The sequence below is a fragment of the Microcaecilia unicolor genome, chromosome 11 (assembly GCF_901765095.1).
Source record: "Microcaecilia unicolor chromosome 11, aMicUni1.1, whole genome shotgun sequence".
Taxonomy (NCBI): domain Eukaryota; kingdom Metazoa; phylum Chordata; class Amphibia; order Gymnophiona; family Siphonopidae; genus Microcaecilia; species Microcaecilia unicolor.
In genome coordinates this window covers 83,644,765-83,658,745 of record NC_044041.1, presented here as the reverse complement: position 1 = coordinate 83,658,745, position 13,981 = coordinate 83,644,765, and the positions used below count along the sequence as shown (strand labels likewise).

Below are 13,981 nucleotides of genomic sequence, written 5' to 3'. Positions count from 1 at the left end.
TTTGCATGGTACTTGCGCTGAGAGCCCTGTTTAGCATGTATTTGCATGCTAGTTGCGATCAGAGCCTGTGAGCGTGTTATTTCATGCGCTCAAGGGCTCTGATCACAGGGCAGTAGCAAACGTAGGTGTTAGTATGGCACTAATAGCCTCTAGCACCTGCGTTTGCTTCTGATCATCTGCCCATAAATGCAGTTCTGTGTGTAACTATAAATTAGTGCCAATTAGCACCACTTAAGGGCTATTGGTACTTAAAGCTAATTGGCACCTAATTTAACAATTGAGGGCCAGATGCACTAAACTTAACGAGCCATTAACGAGCAAGTAGTAAACCGTGGCATGCACTAAATGCTTCTCTGAGCCATTTTCTGATCACGGTAGCAGCTAACGAAAACGGAATGCAGATGAGCAAATTACTACTCCAATGTGTATAAATCGTATTATAATGAGATGCACTACTGTTTTCCGATTGCCTAACCGTGGAAAATCTAACGGGAGGTCTGTACCTCTCGTTGGGGCTGCGCAGCTTCTAAAAACTTCTATAAATGTAACAAATAAAAAAAATCGGGAAAAAAAACGTCCAAGTGCTTGTCAGGGACGTCCTTTATGGACGTCCTTCATTGCCTAGCCACGTCCAAGTGCTCGTCAGGGACGTCTAACAAGAGCTTGACGTCTTCCTCCAGCTTTTGTGATGGGCGTCCTTCTTGGATGTGTTTTTCTTACCTGCAATTAGGAAGGACTTCTCTGAAGAAAAAAAAAAGAACGTCCCTGTTTTTCTTACCCGCCTGAACTGACCACAACCACAGTTTTCTCAACAGTCCCCTCCAAGGTTGTTTTCAGCTTGTGCCCCCCCCCCCCCCCCAGATCGGGACATGCGAGGATGTCCAAATCAAAACTTTTTGGACGTCCCTTCCTCCAGGTCTCTCTCAGCCAATCCCAGCGCGTTCACCCCACCACTACAGAAGCAGCCCTCATCTACATTAACCTTGGGCCCCACAGCAGTGGCGTAGCCAAGGGTGGGCCTGGGTGGGCCCAGGCCCGCCCACTTTGGGCTTAGGCCCACCCAGTAGCAGCACACCTATGATGTGGCTGGCAGGGATCCCCGAGCCCCACCAGCTGAAAACTCCCAACAACTGTCCCTCCTGCATACCTTGTAAGTAACAAATCTTCGCCTGCAGAGAGCAGCGACTGATACATATTGCTCGCATCAGCCCCAAAGCCTTCTCTGTGATATATTCCCGCCTATGCAGAAACAGGAAGTTGCATCAGAGGGAAGGCTGTGGGGCCAACATGCAGTGTACATTAGTTGCTGTTCGCTGCTGGTGAAAATCTGCTATTCAAAAGGTATGCAGGGGAGGGGGATGCATGTTTGAGAGACCATATGGCATGCAGGTGAGAGAGGGAGAGACCAAATCACTTGTGGAACAGAGCAGAGTTCTTCTGCCCACCCGTCTTGGGCCCAGGCCCACCCAAAATTGGGTATCTGGCTACGCCCCTGCCCCACAGTCCTTGCTATGCTGCTGTTTCTTCCTGCCCTCCAACTTCACACATTCCTCCCACTAGTTCAGGGGTTCTCAAGCCAGTCCTTGAGACACACCCAGCCAGTCAGGTTTTCAGGAAAGCAACAATGAATATGCATGAGATAAATTTGCACCCACTATCTCTATTGCATGCAAATCTATCTCGTGCATATTCATTGTGGATATCCTGAAAACCTGACTGGCTGGGTATGTCTCAAGGACTGGGTTGAGAACCCCTGTACTAGTCTATTCCCTGCTAAGCTGCTTTCTTCTCTTTTCAACCTACACTCTGTGTCCTTTCTCGCTTTCTAGATGCTTCATCCTTCACCCGTCCCCCAGCCTTTTTCCTCCACCCCTCCTTCTAACCTACCAGCAACAATGTGGCTGGTTTTTGATGGTTTGGTCAAAGAGGTTTAATGACAGGAGATGGCATGAGCCTATCTTGCCCATTACAAGGACTGAAGTCAGTGGGCAGAGCTTGTTGCCATAGAAACAATAGCAAACACTATTGAAAACAATAGCAAACTTGTGAGGTTTTATTCAACCTCCTTGGTTTTGCATTCTCTCTGTTATGAGGGGATGGTGGGGGGATGTAAGAGGAGTTGGGGAGTTTTTGAGGGGGTTGTAAAGGAGGGAGGGTTATTATCAAAATGTTTTTTTTGTCAGTGCTCCATAGGAGCTGGCTCTGTGGTTGCTGTGGGTGCTTGTGCACCCCCAATATTGAGGATTGTATGTGTCCAGGGAAGGGTTATTTCCATTGGGTTTAGCACCCCTAATAACTTTGAAAAGTTGGCTCCTATGCTCCAGAGCTTGCTTTGTTATTTGCAATGCTGTATTGTGGATTTCAGTGCTGCGCTATATGCCTTTATTTTTATTTATGATGACTATAAAGATATTTCTACACTAAAACAATAGCAGCCCCCTCCCCTTTCCGATCAGTCCCCCCACACTGCCCGGGGAACCAGCAATGAGCAATCACATCTGGCTTTTTAGTGCAAGAGGGAAGGCAGGAGGGAGAGTCTGAGGTGGACTCATCGGATCCAGTAACAGCCACGTTTTAATTTCACACTGGCCCCCAGAGAGGAAATAGTGACCCACCGAGCCCAGGGGGACTGCCACAGATGAGAAGGGTGCCAGCAGTCCAGCAGAAACTCTGTGACAAGCACGAGGCAAGAGCTGAGGCCCCCAGTCGGTGGCCACACTGGAAGGAGGAGGGAGCTTCAAGGGAATGACCTGCGCTCTTACCCACACAGTGCATCGGAGCCCACAAGCCAACAGAGTGATCCGTCCCCACCACTCTCTCCTCGCCATAACAGTGCACCAGAGCCCACGAGCCACCAGAGCGATCTGCCCCCACTGAGCTCTCCTCGCTGTCTCGCGGCATTACAGGTCCATCAAGTTCCTTCAAACTTTGCTGCACCTCTATTATACACCCATTCTTGCTACATTTAAGCTGCACAAGCTGGTATGTTTTTTTTTTTTAATCATTTTTATTGACAGTAACACAGCTGGTACAACTTTTCACAAGAACCACAGGTACAATCTGTCATTCTCAAAGCTGACATCACCATACAATTTTACATTTTCTCCCCAACTCCCATCCCCCCTCCCCTCCAGTATCTACTTTAGCCCTGCACTTTTTTATGACTCCATCTTGTTCTGCGTCATCCACACATTTGTGGATCTGCTTAGTGCAGTTTGCCAAAAATGTCCTCCCCAGAATATTTTAACTCTTAACTTCTTATTACAGGAGGCTGGGTACCTTGCAGTATAATATACCGCCAAGTGCCTTGTTTCTTATAACCCTTCGCCTAACAGTATCGCCTCTACTGTATTGAAATCTTTGTTATTTTTGCCAGTACAGATATCCCAAGTATCAACCTTACCATTTCGTCTATTGAACACAACCTACTACATGAATAACTTCTCAAACTGCACCCTCCCCCTCCCTCCTTACACTATCCATTTGCTACCAGGTACCATTAGCATTATTTACGTGGTTACATATTCAATACAGGCCCTTTTGATGCTGGAGGCAATGTCAACCAAAATGTTTTTAAATATAACAGATAAAATATCAATGAACGACGACAACATGGATGCAGCAGCTGCTAGTTTGTTTTAGAAGTAATAAGATGGCGGCTGCTGGGGGAATCGGCTTCGGCTTTTTTGACATCATGCCATCTCCTGTCATTAAACCTCCTTGGTTGGCATGCCCTAAGTAATATCAAAACTCCTTCAGGAGCCATCTCTTGCCCTGTCAGCTTAAAACCACTTCCCTGTAGGTGACTAACAACCACTGATATAGTACACAAGACTTCACACATGTAGTCTGTGGTTTCTCACTTCTTCGGCTGTCAACCACTGCAGCATTAGTATCTGTTCACTGTATAAATATTTTCGAAAGGTCAACTGCTGAATTATATGGAATTTATTACTCTTGCTGATATGTGAATCCCAAGCTGATTGGCTCTAAGCTGGCTTTTTGGCCACATATATCTTCTGTTGTCAGTAAATGTTTCTTCAGACTGCATCAAGCTCATTCTGTCCAGAACCTACTTGACAAAAAGGCATTGTGCATTATTATTCATTCCTTGGTGATTGTACATCTCAACTACTGTAATGCTTTATTCAATGGTCTCTTTAAAAGAGAACTTAGACACTTACAATAATGCAAAATATTGCAGTTAAGTTGATTTCCAGTACTATAAAATTTGACCACATAACTCCACTTATAAAAACTGAACATTGGCTGTCTGTTGAATATCATATTTATTTATTTTTTGTTGCATTTGTACCCCTCGCTTTCCCACTCATGGCAGGCTCAATGCGGCTTACATGGGGCAATGGAGGGTTAAGTGACTTGCCCAGAGTCACAAGGAGCTGCCTGTGTCGGGAATCGAACTCAGTTCCTCAGGACCAAAGTCCACCACCCTAACCACTAGGCCACTCCTCCACTTATTATGTAGAATACATTATTGTTTCTATTGCATTATTTGATCCTTGACTCTGTGTCATCAGCAAAATCGGTTAGTTATTCCATCTTTTTGACATTTTAAAAAAATATCTTTTGGGAGTCTGGGGCGAAGTTCATTTTGGAGGGGCCCAAAAGTGGACTGAGGGGGCCAGGTAGTCTCTCCCCACCAACACCACCACTGCCACCACAATATTGAGGCATACTTTTGGTGGCAGGGATGAAGCCCCGCCAGCTGAATAGGTCTCCTCCGCGAGCACTGCCTGTGCTGCCAGAGCAGCGCTCAAGTCAGCAGCGCACTTCAGCCACTGTCGTCAGCACTCCTGCGCACGTGCAATTCAGTAGCTGAACTGAGCATGCATGAGGGAGCCGGCATTGGAGGCTGAAGTGTGCCTGCTGACTTAAGTGCTGCTCTGTCAGCACAGGTAGGATTCCCAGAGTTGATCTCTTCAGCCGGCAGGGCTTGGCATCCACACCAGCCATTGAAGCAAAGGGGGGGTGAGCTGAAGGTGAGAGGGCCCAGGCCCCAGTGACTATGCCACTGCCGGTCATACATTATGGAATAGTTTCCCTTTATCCTTACGCTTTGAAAATTCACATCAGACATTTAAGACCTCTCTCAAAACATATGTTTCGAAAAGCTTTTGACAACTAATTTTTCGTCCACTGAATCTTTTACATAAGTATTGCTACATTGGGACAGACCAAAGGTCCATCAAGCCCAGCATCCTGTTTCCAACAGTGGCCAATCCAGGTCACAAATATCTGGCAAGATCCCAAAAAAGTTCAATACCTTTTATTCTGCTTATCCAAGAAATAAGCAGTGGATTTTCCCCAAGTCATTTTAATAATGGTCTATCTATGGACATTTCCTTTAGAAAGCCATCCAAACCTTTTTTAAACCCCACTAAGCTAACCGCCTTTACCATATTCTGTGGCAACGAATTTCAGAGTTTAATTACATGTTGAATGAAGAAACATTTTCTCTGATTCGTTTTAAATTTACTACTTTGTAGCTTCATCAAATGCCCCCTAGTCCTATTATATTTGGAAAGAGTAAACAAACGATTAACGTCTACCCGTTCCACTCCACTCCACTCATTATTTTATAGACCTCTATCATATCTCCCCTCAGCTGTCTTTTCTCCAAGGTGAAGAGCTGTAGCTGCTTCAGCCTTTCCTCATAGGGAAGTTGTCCCATCCCCTTTATCATTTTCGTCGCCCTTCTCTGTACCTTTTCTAATTCCACTATATATTTTTTGAGATGCGGTGACCATAATTTTGCTGCCTCTGCATGGCTGCAGTGATGGACACACAGGACTACAGCAGCAAAGAAGTTTATTCTCCTCTCTCTCTCTCTCTCTCCTATTGCATAGTATTTAATTCATTTTGAGCTTTATATCTGTTAGACTAAAGTGGTGTGGTTGCCGTGTTAGTCCACTTTTAAAAGTAATACATAGAAATAAATCAAAACAAAGAAAATAAGATGATATCTTTTTTTTACTGGACTAACTTAATACATTGTTTGATTAGCTTTTGAAGGTAACCCTTCTTCAGATCGGAAATAAGCAAAAGTCTGTTATTATATTGCACCGTCTTAATGGCCTGTCTCTAAGGCAGATTATCAAATAAAAGTAAGCCTTGAATCCTGAACCTAAAACTAGATTTCACATGTTCTTTCTCTACTTGCTCCTGGACAGTGCTATCAATATTTGAGTGATATTTTTATTGTATTACTGGTAAGAAACAGAGAGAACAGGAAACGCAATGCTGTTGTGCAACCCTTAACCCCCGGAGGCATTGTGCTTGCAAGAAGGCAGAGAAGTAACCGATATAGAATGATCATGGTTAAAACTGAAACTTCAGTGACCCTACAGAGGCTGGAAAAAGTCTCATGAACTTTAGTGACTAAGGGGATTATAAGAAAACTTAGCAATAAGCCAGGGAAGGGAGTTTGGGTGTTAAATATTGGTCTTCTGTGAGTCAGTATTGAAAACAGCAAGGTCTGAAATGGCAGATGCTGGGCATACTTCAGACAGATATGAGGGCAAGTGAAAAACATGGGGGAGGGCAGTGGTGTGCTGGAGCCGGCTCGCACCGGCTCGCAAGAGCCGTTTGTTAATTTTTTAAGAATTTTGGGAGCCGGTTGTTAATGTAGCTACTTTAACAACCGGCTCCCAAATTTTGGGTTTGGATACCCTCCTGGCATCGGCGTCCCCCTCCCCTATGTCTGTGGCAGGCTAGGCATATTTTTCCCCACTCCCCCCCCATACCTTTCTGCGCTCAATTTGTGCCCCCCTCCACCTCCTTGCCTCTTGTACTGCCAGCTGCGGAGCACTTACTTTTTTTAAAGCAGTGCTGGTATACGTCAGCAGGGAACAGGCTGTTTCAGCCAATCCCGGGGCCTTTCTTCAGCCCTCTGGGGTGGGACAGGCTGAAGGAAGGCCCCTGGGATTGGCTGAAGTAGCCTGTTCCCTGCTGACGTATACCAGCACTGCTTTAAAAAAAACTGATCACGCCGCGGCCGAGTGTGCGCTCGCTTGTGCGCCTTCTCGACTTGTTGCAAGTACTGCCAATGGTTGTCTCTGTGCCCCCCTGATCGCAGCTTTTTCACATGGCCTGGCCTGGTCCTCTTGGCTGTGCTGCAGCGCAGAGACAGACACCAGATGGAAGGTGTCTCTGGTGGCGGGTCCCCTCCCAATCTGCTTATTGTCAGAGAGAGTAGATCATCAGGAGAGAGGGATCTGCAGTGCCACCAGAGAGGACAGAGCCGGAGGAGCCACAGAAAGTGTGAGTCTGGGATGGAGGGTGGAGAGAGCTGGAGCCGGAGCACATCGGATTGGATAAGAGCTGCTGCAACCACCCTGTGTTTAATTGTTGGTAGCATTTTTATTTAATCTTATTTATAATTTCAAACATACCAGCCAGCTGCTGCAGCATACGGATGTACTGGAGAAAGTATAACTTTTTATAGGTAGAGTAGTAATTTGTTATAAATCGTAATTAGTGTGTCATTTGGAGGAGGGGCTGGTTACAGGGACACCCTAGCATGTGTTATATACTTGCAGAGATTTTTTTTCTCCTGGTAAAAGGTCCACTAAAAGGGACATCATATTATGAGAATCAGGTGCTCAACATTCAGAGTTTCTATCTATCTATTTACTTATTTTTGGTATTTTATCCCACATTAAACATGGAGCATTTAAAATCTTTCTTTTTTCTGGTGAGAGTAATGCATTGCCCCCTCCCAGGCTCTCTCCCTGGGTTTAGCCAGCCTTGCAATTTGGGGGGGGGGGGGCGCAGAGGTAGACTGGGACCTCTGCGCCCCCCCCCCCCCCCCAACAGAAAAGAATTGCAGGGCTGGCTATACAGGGAAGAGAGCCTGTTGTTAAAAATTTACCAGCACACCACTGGGGGAGGGGCAGCTGTGTTGGATGCGTGTGGGAATTTATATGCTCACCTACTCACACTGGAATATTTCATCTGGAGAGACTGGATTAGCCATTTTGGTCTCTATCTGCCATCATTTACTATGTTACTGTATTACTCTGTTACCAAGGAAGGAATGTAACAGGACTTTTGGTCTCTCTGCAGAAAAGAACACAGAAGATCCAGGCAGTTCTGGAGGTGAGAGCTGTGGAGTAGGGTTGCCATAGGTCTGGATTCCCTCGGACATGTCCTTTTTTCAGGGGACTGTCAGGGGTCCAGCCTTTCTCCCCCACCTGAACCTACCGTAACATGCCCTGGTTTTCTAGTGGCCTGTTGCTTCTTTAAAATGGCTGCCAAGACTTCAAGTGGCAGCAGTGGCGTAGCCAGACTGCCAATTTTGGGTGGGCCTGAACCCAAAGTGGGTGGGCACAAAATTTTCTCTCTACCCCCCCTTCCCCCCCCCCCCCCCCCCCAGCAAAATGTAGTCACACTCAGATGCATTTGTCACACAGGGTAAAGTGCTGCTTTTCAGTGCATCAGATTTCAGACAATTTATTTAATAGCCTAATCCTTTTCAGTGAGCTTTCAGAGGCCAAAACCTCCTGCCTCAGGTCAGTATAATGCTGTTACGGTATCCTCTCATGACATAAGGAAGGAAGTATTGGTCTCTGAAACTTTATTAACACCATATTACTTTATCCTAAATTAAAAATAAAATTATTTTCTTTACCTTTGTTGTATGGCCATTTACTTTTCTCATTGTGTTGCTCCCAGTCTCTAGATTCTGCTTTCCTTCGTTTCGCTTGACTCTTCTGCCAGGGTTTCCTGGCCATTTGTCATTTTTCTCTCCTTTTTCTTTGCTTTCTTCAATATTTTTCTGCCTCTCTCTGTGTCCAGATTTAATTCATTCTTACTATCCATTCTTTAATTTCCTTCATCTACTTATGGCTTTTCATCTTTTTCTCACCCTTGTTCTCCCCATGCCCCTTCCTCTTATTCTCCAATCTTTCACTACTCCCCCTTTCCATGCAGCAGCTCTCCTCTTTCTCTCCCCATCCTTCCAGTGTCTCCCCTCTCTCTCCCCACCCTTCCAATAGTCTCCCCTCTTTCTTTTGCATCCTTCCATCCAGTGTCACCTCTTTCTCCCTACCCTTCCATCCAGCGTCTTCCCTCTTTCTCTCCCCATCCTTCCACCCATCTACCCTCTCTCCTGATCCTTCCATCTAATGTCTCTCTCTCCCTCCTTCTAACCAGTGTCTAGCTCTCTACCCTTTTCTGTTCAGTGTCCCTTCTCTCTCCACATCCTTCCAGTCTCGCCCCTTTCTCTCTGCATCCTTTCATCCAACTCCCCTCTTTCTCTCCCCATCCTTCCATCCAGTGTCTCTCTTCCTATCCATCCGTTTTCCCTCTTTCTCTGCCATCCTTCCGTCTGTTTTCCCTCTTTCTCTCCCCATCCTTCCGTTTTCCCTCTTTCTCTGCAATCCTTCCATCTGTTTTCCCTCTTTCTCTCCCCATCCTTCCGTTTTCCCTCTTTCTCTCCCCATCCTTCCGTCTGTTTTCCTTCTTTCTCTTTCTCTCCCGATCCTTCCGTTTTCCCTCTTTCTCTGCCATCCTTCCATCTGTATTCCCCTTTCTCTCCCCATCCTTCCGTTTTCCCTCTTTCTCTGCCATCCTTCCGTCTGTTTTCCTTCTTTCTCTTTCTCTCCCGATCCTTCCGTTTTCCCTCTTTCTCTGCCATCCTTCCATCTGTATTCCCTCTTTCTCTCCCCATCCTTCCATTTTCCCTCTTTCTCTGCCATCCTTCAGTCTGCTTTCCCTCTTTCTCTCCCCATCCTTCCGTTTTCCCTCTTTCTCTGCCATCCTCCCATCTGTTTTCCCTCTTTCTCTCCCCATCCTTCCGTTTTCCCTCTTTCTCTGCCATCCTCCCATCTGTTTTCCCTCTTTCTCTCTCCCATCCTCCGTTTTCCCTCTTTCTCTGCCATCCTCCCATCTGTTTTCCCTCTTTCTCTCCCCATCCTTCTGTTTTCCCTCTTTCTCTGCCATCCTCCTATCTGTTCTCCCTCTTTCTCTCCCCATCCTTCTGTTTTCCCTCTTTCTCCCCAGTCCCCATCCTGCCATCCATTTTCCCTCTTTCTCTCCCCATCCTTCCGTTTTCCCTCTTTCTCCCCAGTCCCCATCCTGCCATCCGTTTTCCCTCTTTCTCTCCCCATCCTTCCGTTTTCCCTCTTTCTCCCCAGTCCCCATCCTGCCATCCATTTTCCCTCTTTCTCTCCCCATCCTTCCGTTTTCACTGCTTATGGAATCTGGCTTTCTTGGGAGGTCAAGGTTACTGTGTGGCAGGGTGTGCTTCAGGGCTGGGGGTGGGGCTGGGGTGGGGAGGATTGTATTTTTTATGTCCTTTTTTTTTTGTCTCTTCATATATGGTAACCCTACTGTGCAGCACCAACCACTGTTCCCTCTAAGCTAAGCAGGAGACCTAAGCTGATCCAGTGAAAGAAGGAAGAGGACCTGATGCCAATGGAGAGCTGTCCATCTCTAGCAGATTTTGGCTAGTGCTAGTGCAGCTCAGGTTAACACTGGTCTGAGGCCACTATAGCTAGGTCCAGTTTTAGTTGAAACTTGATGGTCCTCGGTGAAATTCACATGGCAGAGACAGAAAAGTTGCTTGTAGTCACTGATTGCATTCAGAAACTGGACTCTATGCATCGTAAAGACATGCCATTAAAAAAATCCAACTGTAATTAGGTTATCAATAGAAATCAAACAAAATAAAACATGGAAAAGAAAATAAGATGATACCTTTTTTATTGGACATAACTTAATACATTTCTTGATTAGCTTTCGAAGGTTGCCCTTCTTCGTCAGATCGGAAATAAGCAAATGTGCTAGCTGACAGTGTATATAAGTGAAAACATTCAAGCATTACTATGACAGTCTATGTTTTATTTTGTTTGATTTCTATTGATAACCTTAAGAGTGGACTAACACGGCTACCACACTCCTCAACTGTAATTAGAAAATAATCAGTGACTTACTAGAAACAGAGAAAATGAAGGCAGATAAAGACCATGTGGAGGGGCATTTTCGATATGATGTCTAAGTCCAACTTTGAATGTTTTGCTCAAAATATCCAGAATCCGAATAGCAAGTATAGCAATTTTTTTAAATAGAAAATGTCTTTTTTTTTCTTTCCAAAAATGGCCACTTGGTAGATGCTTTTGCGCTCTGTGCATTTATCATATGGTGTATTTTTGAAAAAAAAAAAAGGCCCAAGTGAAAACACACAAAATCAAGCCATTAGGATATAGGAGGAGCCAGCTTTCTTAGTAGACTGGCCACACAGATATCCCAGCAGAGCAGTAGGCGGGGCTTTTTTTGAGGGGGTACTTGTGGGTACTGAGTACTGGCACCTTTTCCATTGTCTGCTAAAATTGACCCATGGTCCCCAAGTTTTAATGAAGGAGCTCAGGCTCTACACACCAATTCTGCCTTGTCATAGATTCTGTGACTAGTTGCAGGGGACCTGGCTATTGTGGGGTGGGTCCCTCAGTGATCACCCCACCCGTGAAGGGTGGCCTGGCATTTGAGTACCTGCAAGTTTTTCGCTAGAAAAAAAACACACTGGCAGTAGGTCACCCTAGGGGGCACTGCAGTGGACCAGGGCCACTGAGATGGGGGGAAGGGGTGGCAACATTCCCCAGGCCACCCTCAAAGGGGGGGCCCGGCACGGTGCTACTATGTCGGAAATACACAATTGCCGGTTTCCATTTAAAGTTTAAAGTTCGGTGGTGCCGTGGTGCTGCTGCTGGTGCAAGGCAGCCAAGCAGGCAGAAGGCTGCCTAAAATTTATTGGTTTCCTCCCGTCCTGCAGTATCACGTTAATGCAGCGCTGCTGTTGCAGGTCCTCCTTGTCTGGCGTCATCCTTCCTTCCTGCCTTTCTGGCGTGCGGCCGGGCTCTGTGACCGTGACATACTTCCTTCTAGCTCCTGTGTTTGCTCCAATCTGTATCCAGCTGACTGTAGCGGTGCGGGGCTGATCTGTGGGTGAATAATCTGTCAGTCTCCCGAGTCCTGGCTAGGACACGACATAGGAGACAGACATAAGTACATAAGTAATGTCATACTGGGAAAAGACCAAAGGTCCATCGAGCCCAGAATCCTGTCCCCGACAGCGGCCAATCCAGGTCAAGGGCACCTGGCAAGTTACCCAAACGTACAAACATTTTATACATGTTATTCCCGAAATAACAAAGCATCATTTTTGTAAGATAATGATTTTCCATTTACTGATCATACTGAACTTTACTGAGTAGTAAGTACACAAACAAGTTGTGGATCTGAACTCTGAGATTTCTGCCATCCCCGCCTGATGGAACCTCAGCGTGCTCTGGAGAAGGTGAACTGTCTGCAGTCCATGCCATGCTGAGGTTTTATGAAGCAAAGACAACAGAAATCTCAGAGTTCAGATCAGATCCACAAAACACAACTTCCATATGTGCCTTGCTGACTGGGAGGAGGGGCGCGGGAGGAGGGCATGGGGGGGAGGCGGCCTTTAAGATTGTTTGCCCCAGGCCCAGCTTTGTCTCTTGGAGGCTCTGGCAGGAGCCCTCCAATGGCACTGCTGCCAGTGGAGGGTGGGGGGTGCTTCAACATTGTGTTTTCAGTCACTAGGAACAGGCAGATTCCCTGGAGTCCTGCAGAACTTATCTGTCCCTCACTATTGAACATGTGATAGTGAAACATCAGCACCCACAGGCAGGACTATAGGTGGAGGATTCCCGCTCAGCTTAGAGGGAACAGTGGCACCAGCACCTACATCTGAAATAAGAATGCCCTTCCACTAGATCGATGGTTCTCAACCCAGTCCTCTGGGCGTGCATGGTCAGCCAGGTTTTCAGGCTACCCATAATGACTGTGAATGGCAAAGCTCCATCAAGGCGGGGCATGGAAATCTATTCTTTTGCTTACTCACTGAGAGTCCAACTGGCTGGGTTAGAGAGGGGCTCCTTGAGGACCTGGTTGCGAACCACTCCATTAGCTAACGACGAGGCTGGTCGCAAAAGCAGGCATGGCTCCCTTGGGGATCATCTGTGCCAGGATCGTCAAAACAAGCCAGCAGACCTATTTCTAGACTTATGGCAACAGAGGGCACCCTACTTTCAGCCAGCTTTTTAGAGCCACTTTGCATTTTATTTCTCTTTTTCTTTCCCTGGTTTCAGTAACTTTGTCACTGCTGAGTACAGCCCAAACTGAATTTGGCAGCCATTTAATTGAGCGCTTTGCTATCCCATCTTCCTTTCTCCTTGTGTTCTGTTTAGTGAGATGTGTATGTTCTGTTGTTCCAGATGCCCCTTTTTCCACTTTGCCCAATGAAGTGTCCCAGACTAGCCCTAGATATGGTAAGAAACAGGGGTTGTTTATATGTTCTAGAGCTATAGCCTTTGGGAAAAGGGCAGAGGAAAATAATCCAGCTTCTTGACTGGTAATTTTTGGATGATGGTGTCTAATGAAGTTCAAATACTGCACTTCAAACCCTTATCGCAACAAGATTACAATTCTGGTTCATAAAAACAATTTCACTGTGCTTGGCGTTAATAATCCACACTACCCTGGGATGGTTCCTTCGGCATTCAGTTCCAGTGCTGAGATTCCTCCTCCTCTCTGATAATATTTCTTAGCATAGCTGACAGAAAAGAAGGCAAAACTCAGGAAAAGATAGTGTATTTTGTTGAAATAAATGGATTACAAGCACTGTTTCCTATAAGCTGAGTGGGGGTCCTCCACCTACAGTCCTGCAAGTGGATTTTATTTATTTATTTATTTATTGCATTTGTATCCCACCTATTTGCAGGTTCAATGTGGCTTACAAATACCTGTTATGACATCGCCATTCCAGGGTAGCAGATACAATTGGTGTTACAAAAAGATCAAGGATGAGAAATAAGGTCTAAGTTATAGAAAGGTGACTTTCAGAATGAGGGTGGAGTGGTGAAGTGTTGTAGTTAAGCTGTGGATTTTCGTTGTAGGCCTTGTTGAAGAGAGAGGTTTTCAGAGATTTGCG

At 46.0% G+C, this 13,981-nt stretch overlaps 1 protein-coding gene across 1 annotated transcript in view; it reads left to right on the top strand.

Moving 5' to 3' along the window:
* The window catches only part of TMIGD2 (transmembrane and immunoglobulin domain containing 2), a 46,456-nt gene that overhangs the window by 17,583 nt on the left and 14,892 nt on the right, over window positions 1-13,981 (top strand). The window contains exons 3-4 of the mRNA XM_030219407.1: window positions 8,086-8,118; window positions 13,266-13,319. Coding sequence (XP_030075267.1) covers window positions 8,086-8,118; window positions 13,266-13,319 — 87 coding nt within the window. The remainder of the gene's footprint in view (window positions 1-8,085; window positions 8,119-13,265; window positions 13,320-13,981) is intronic.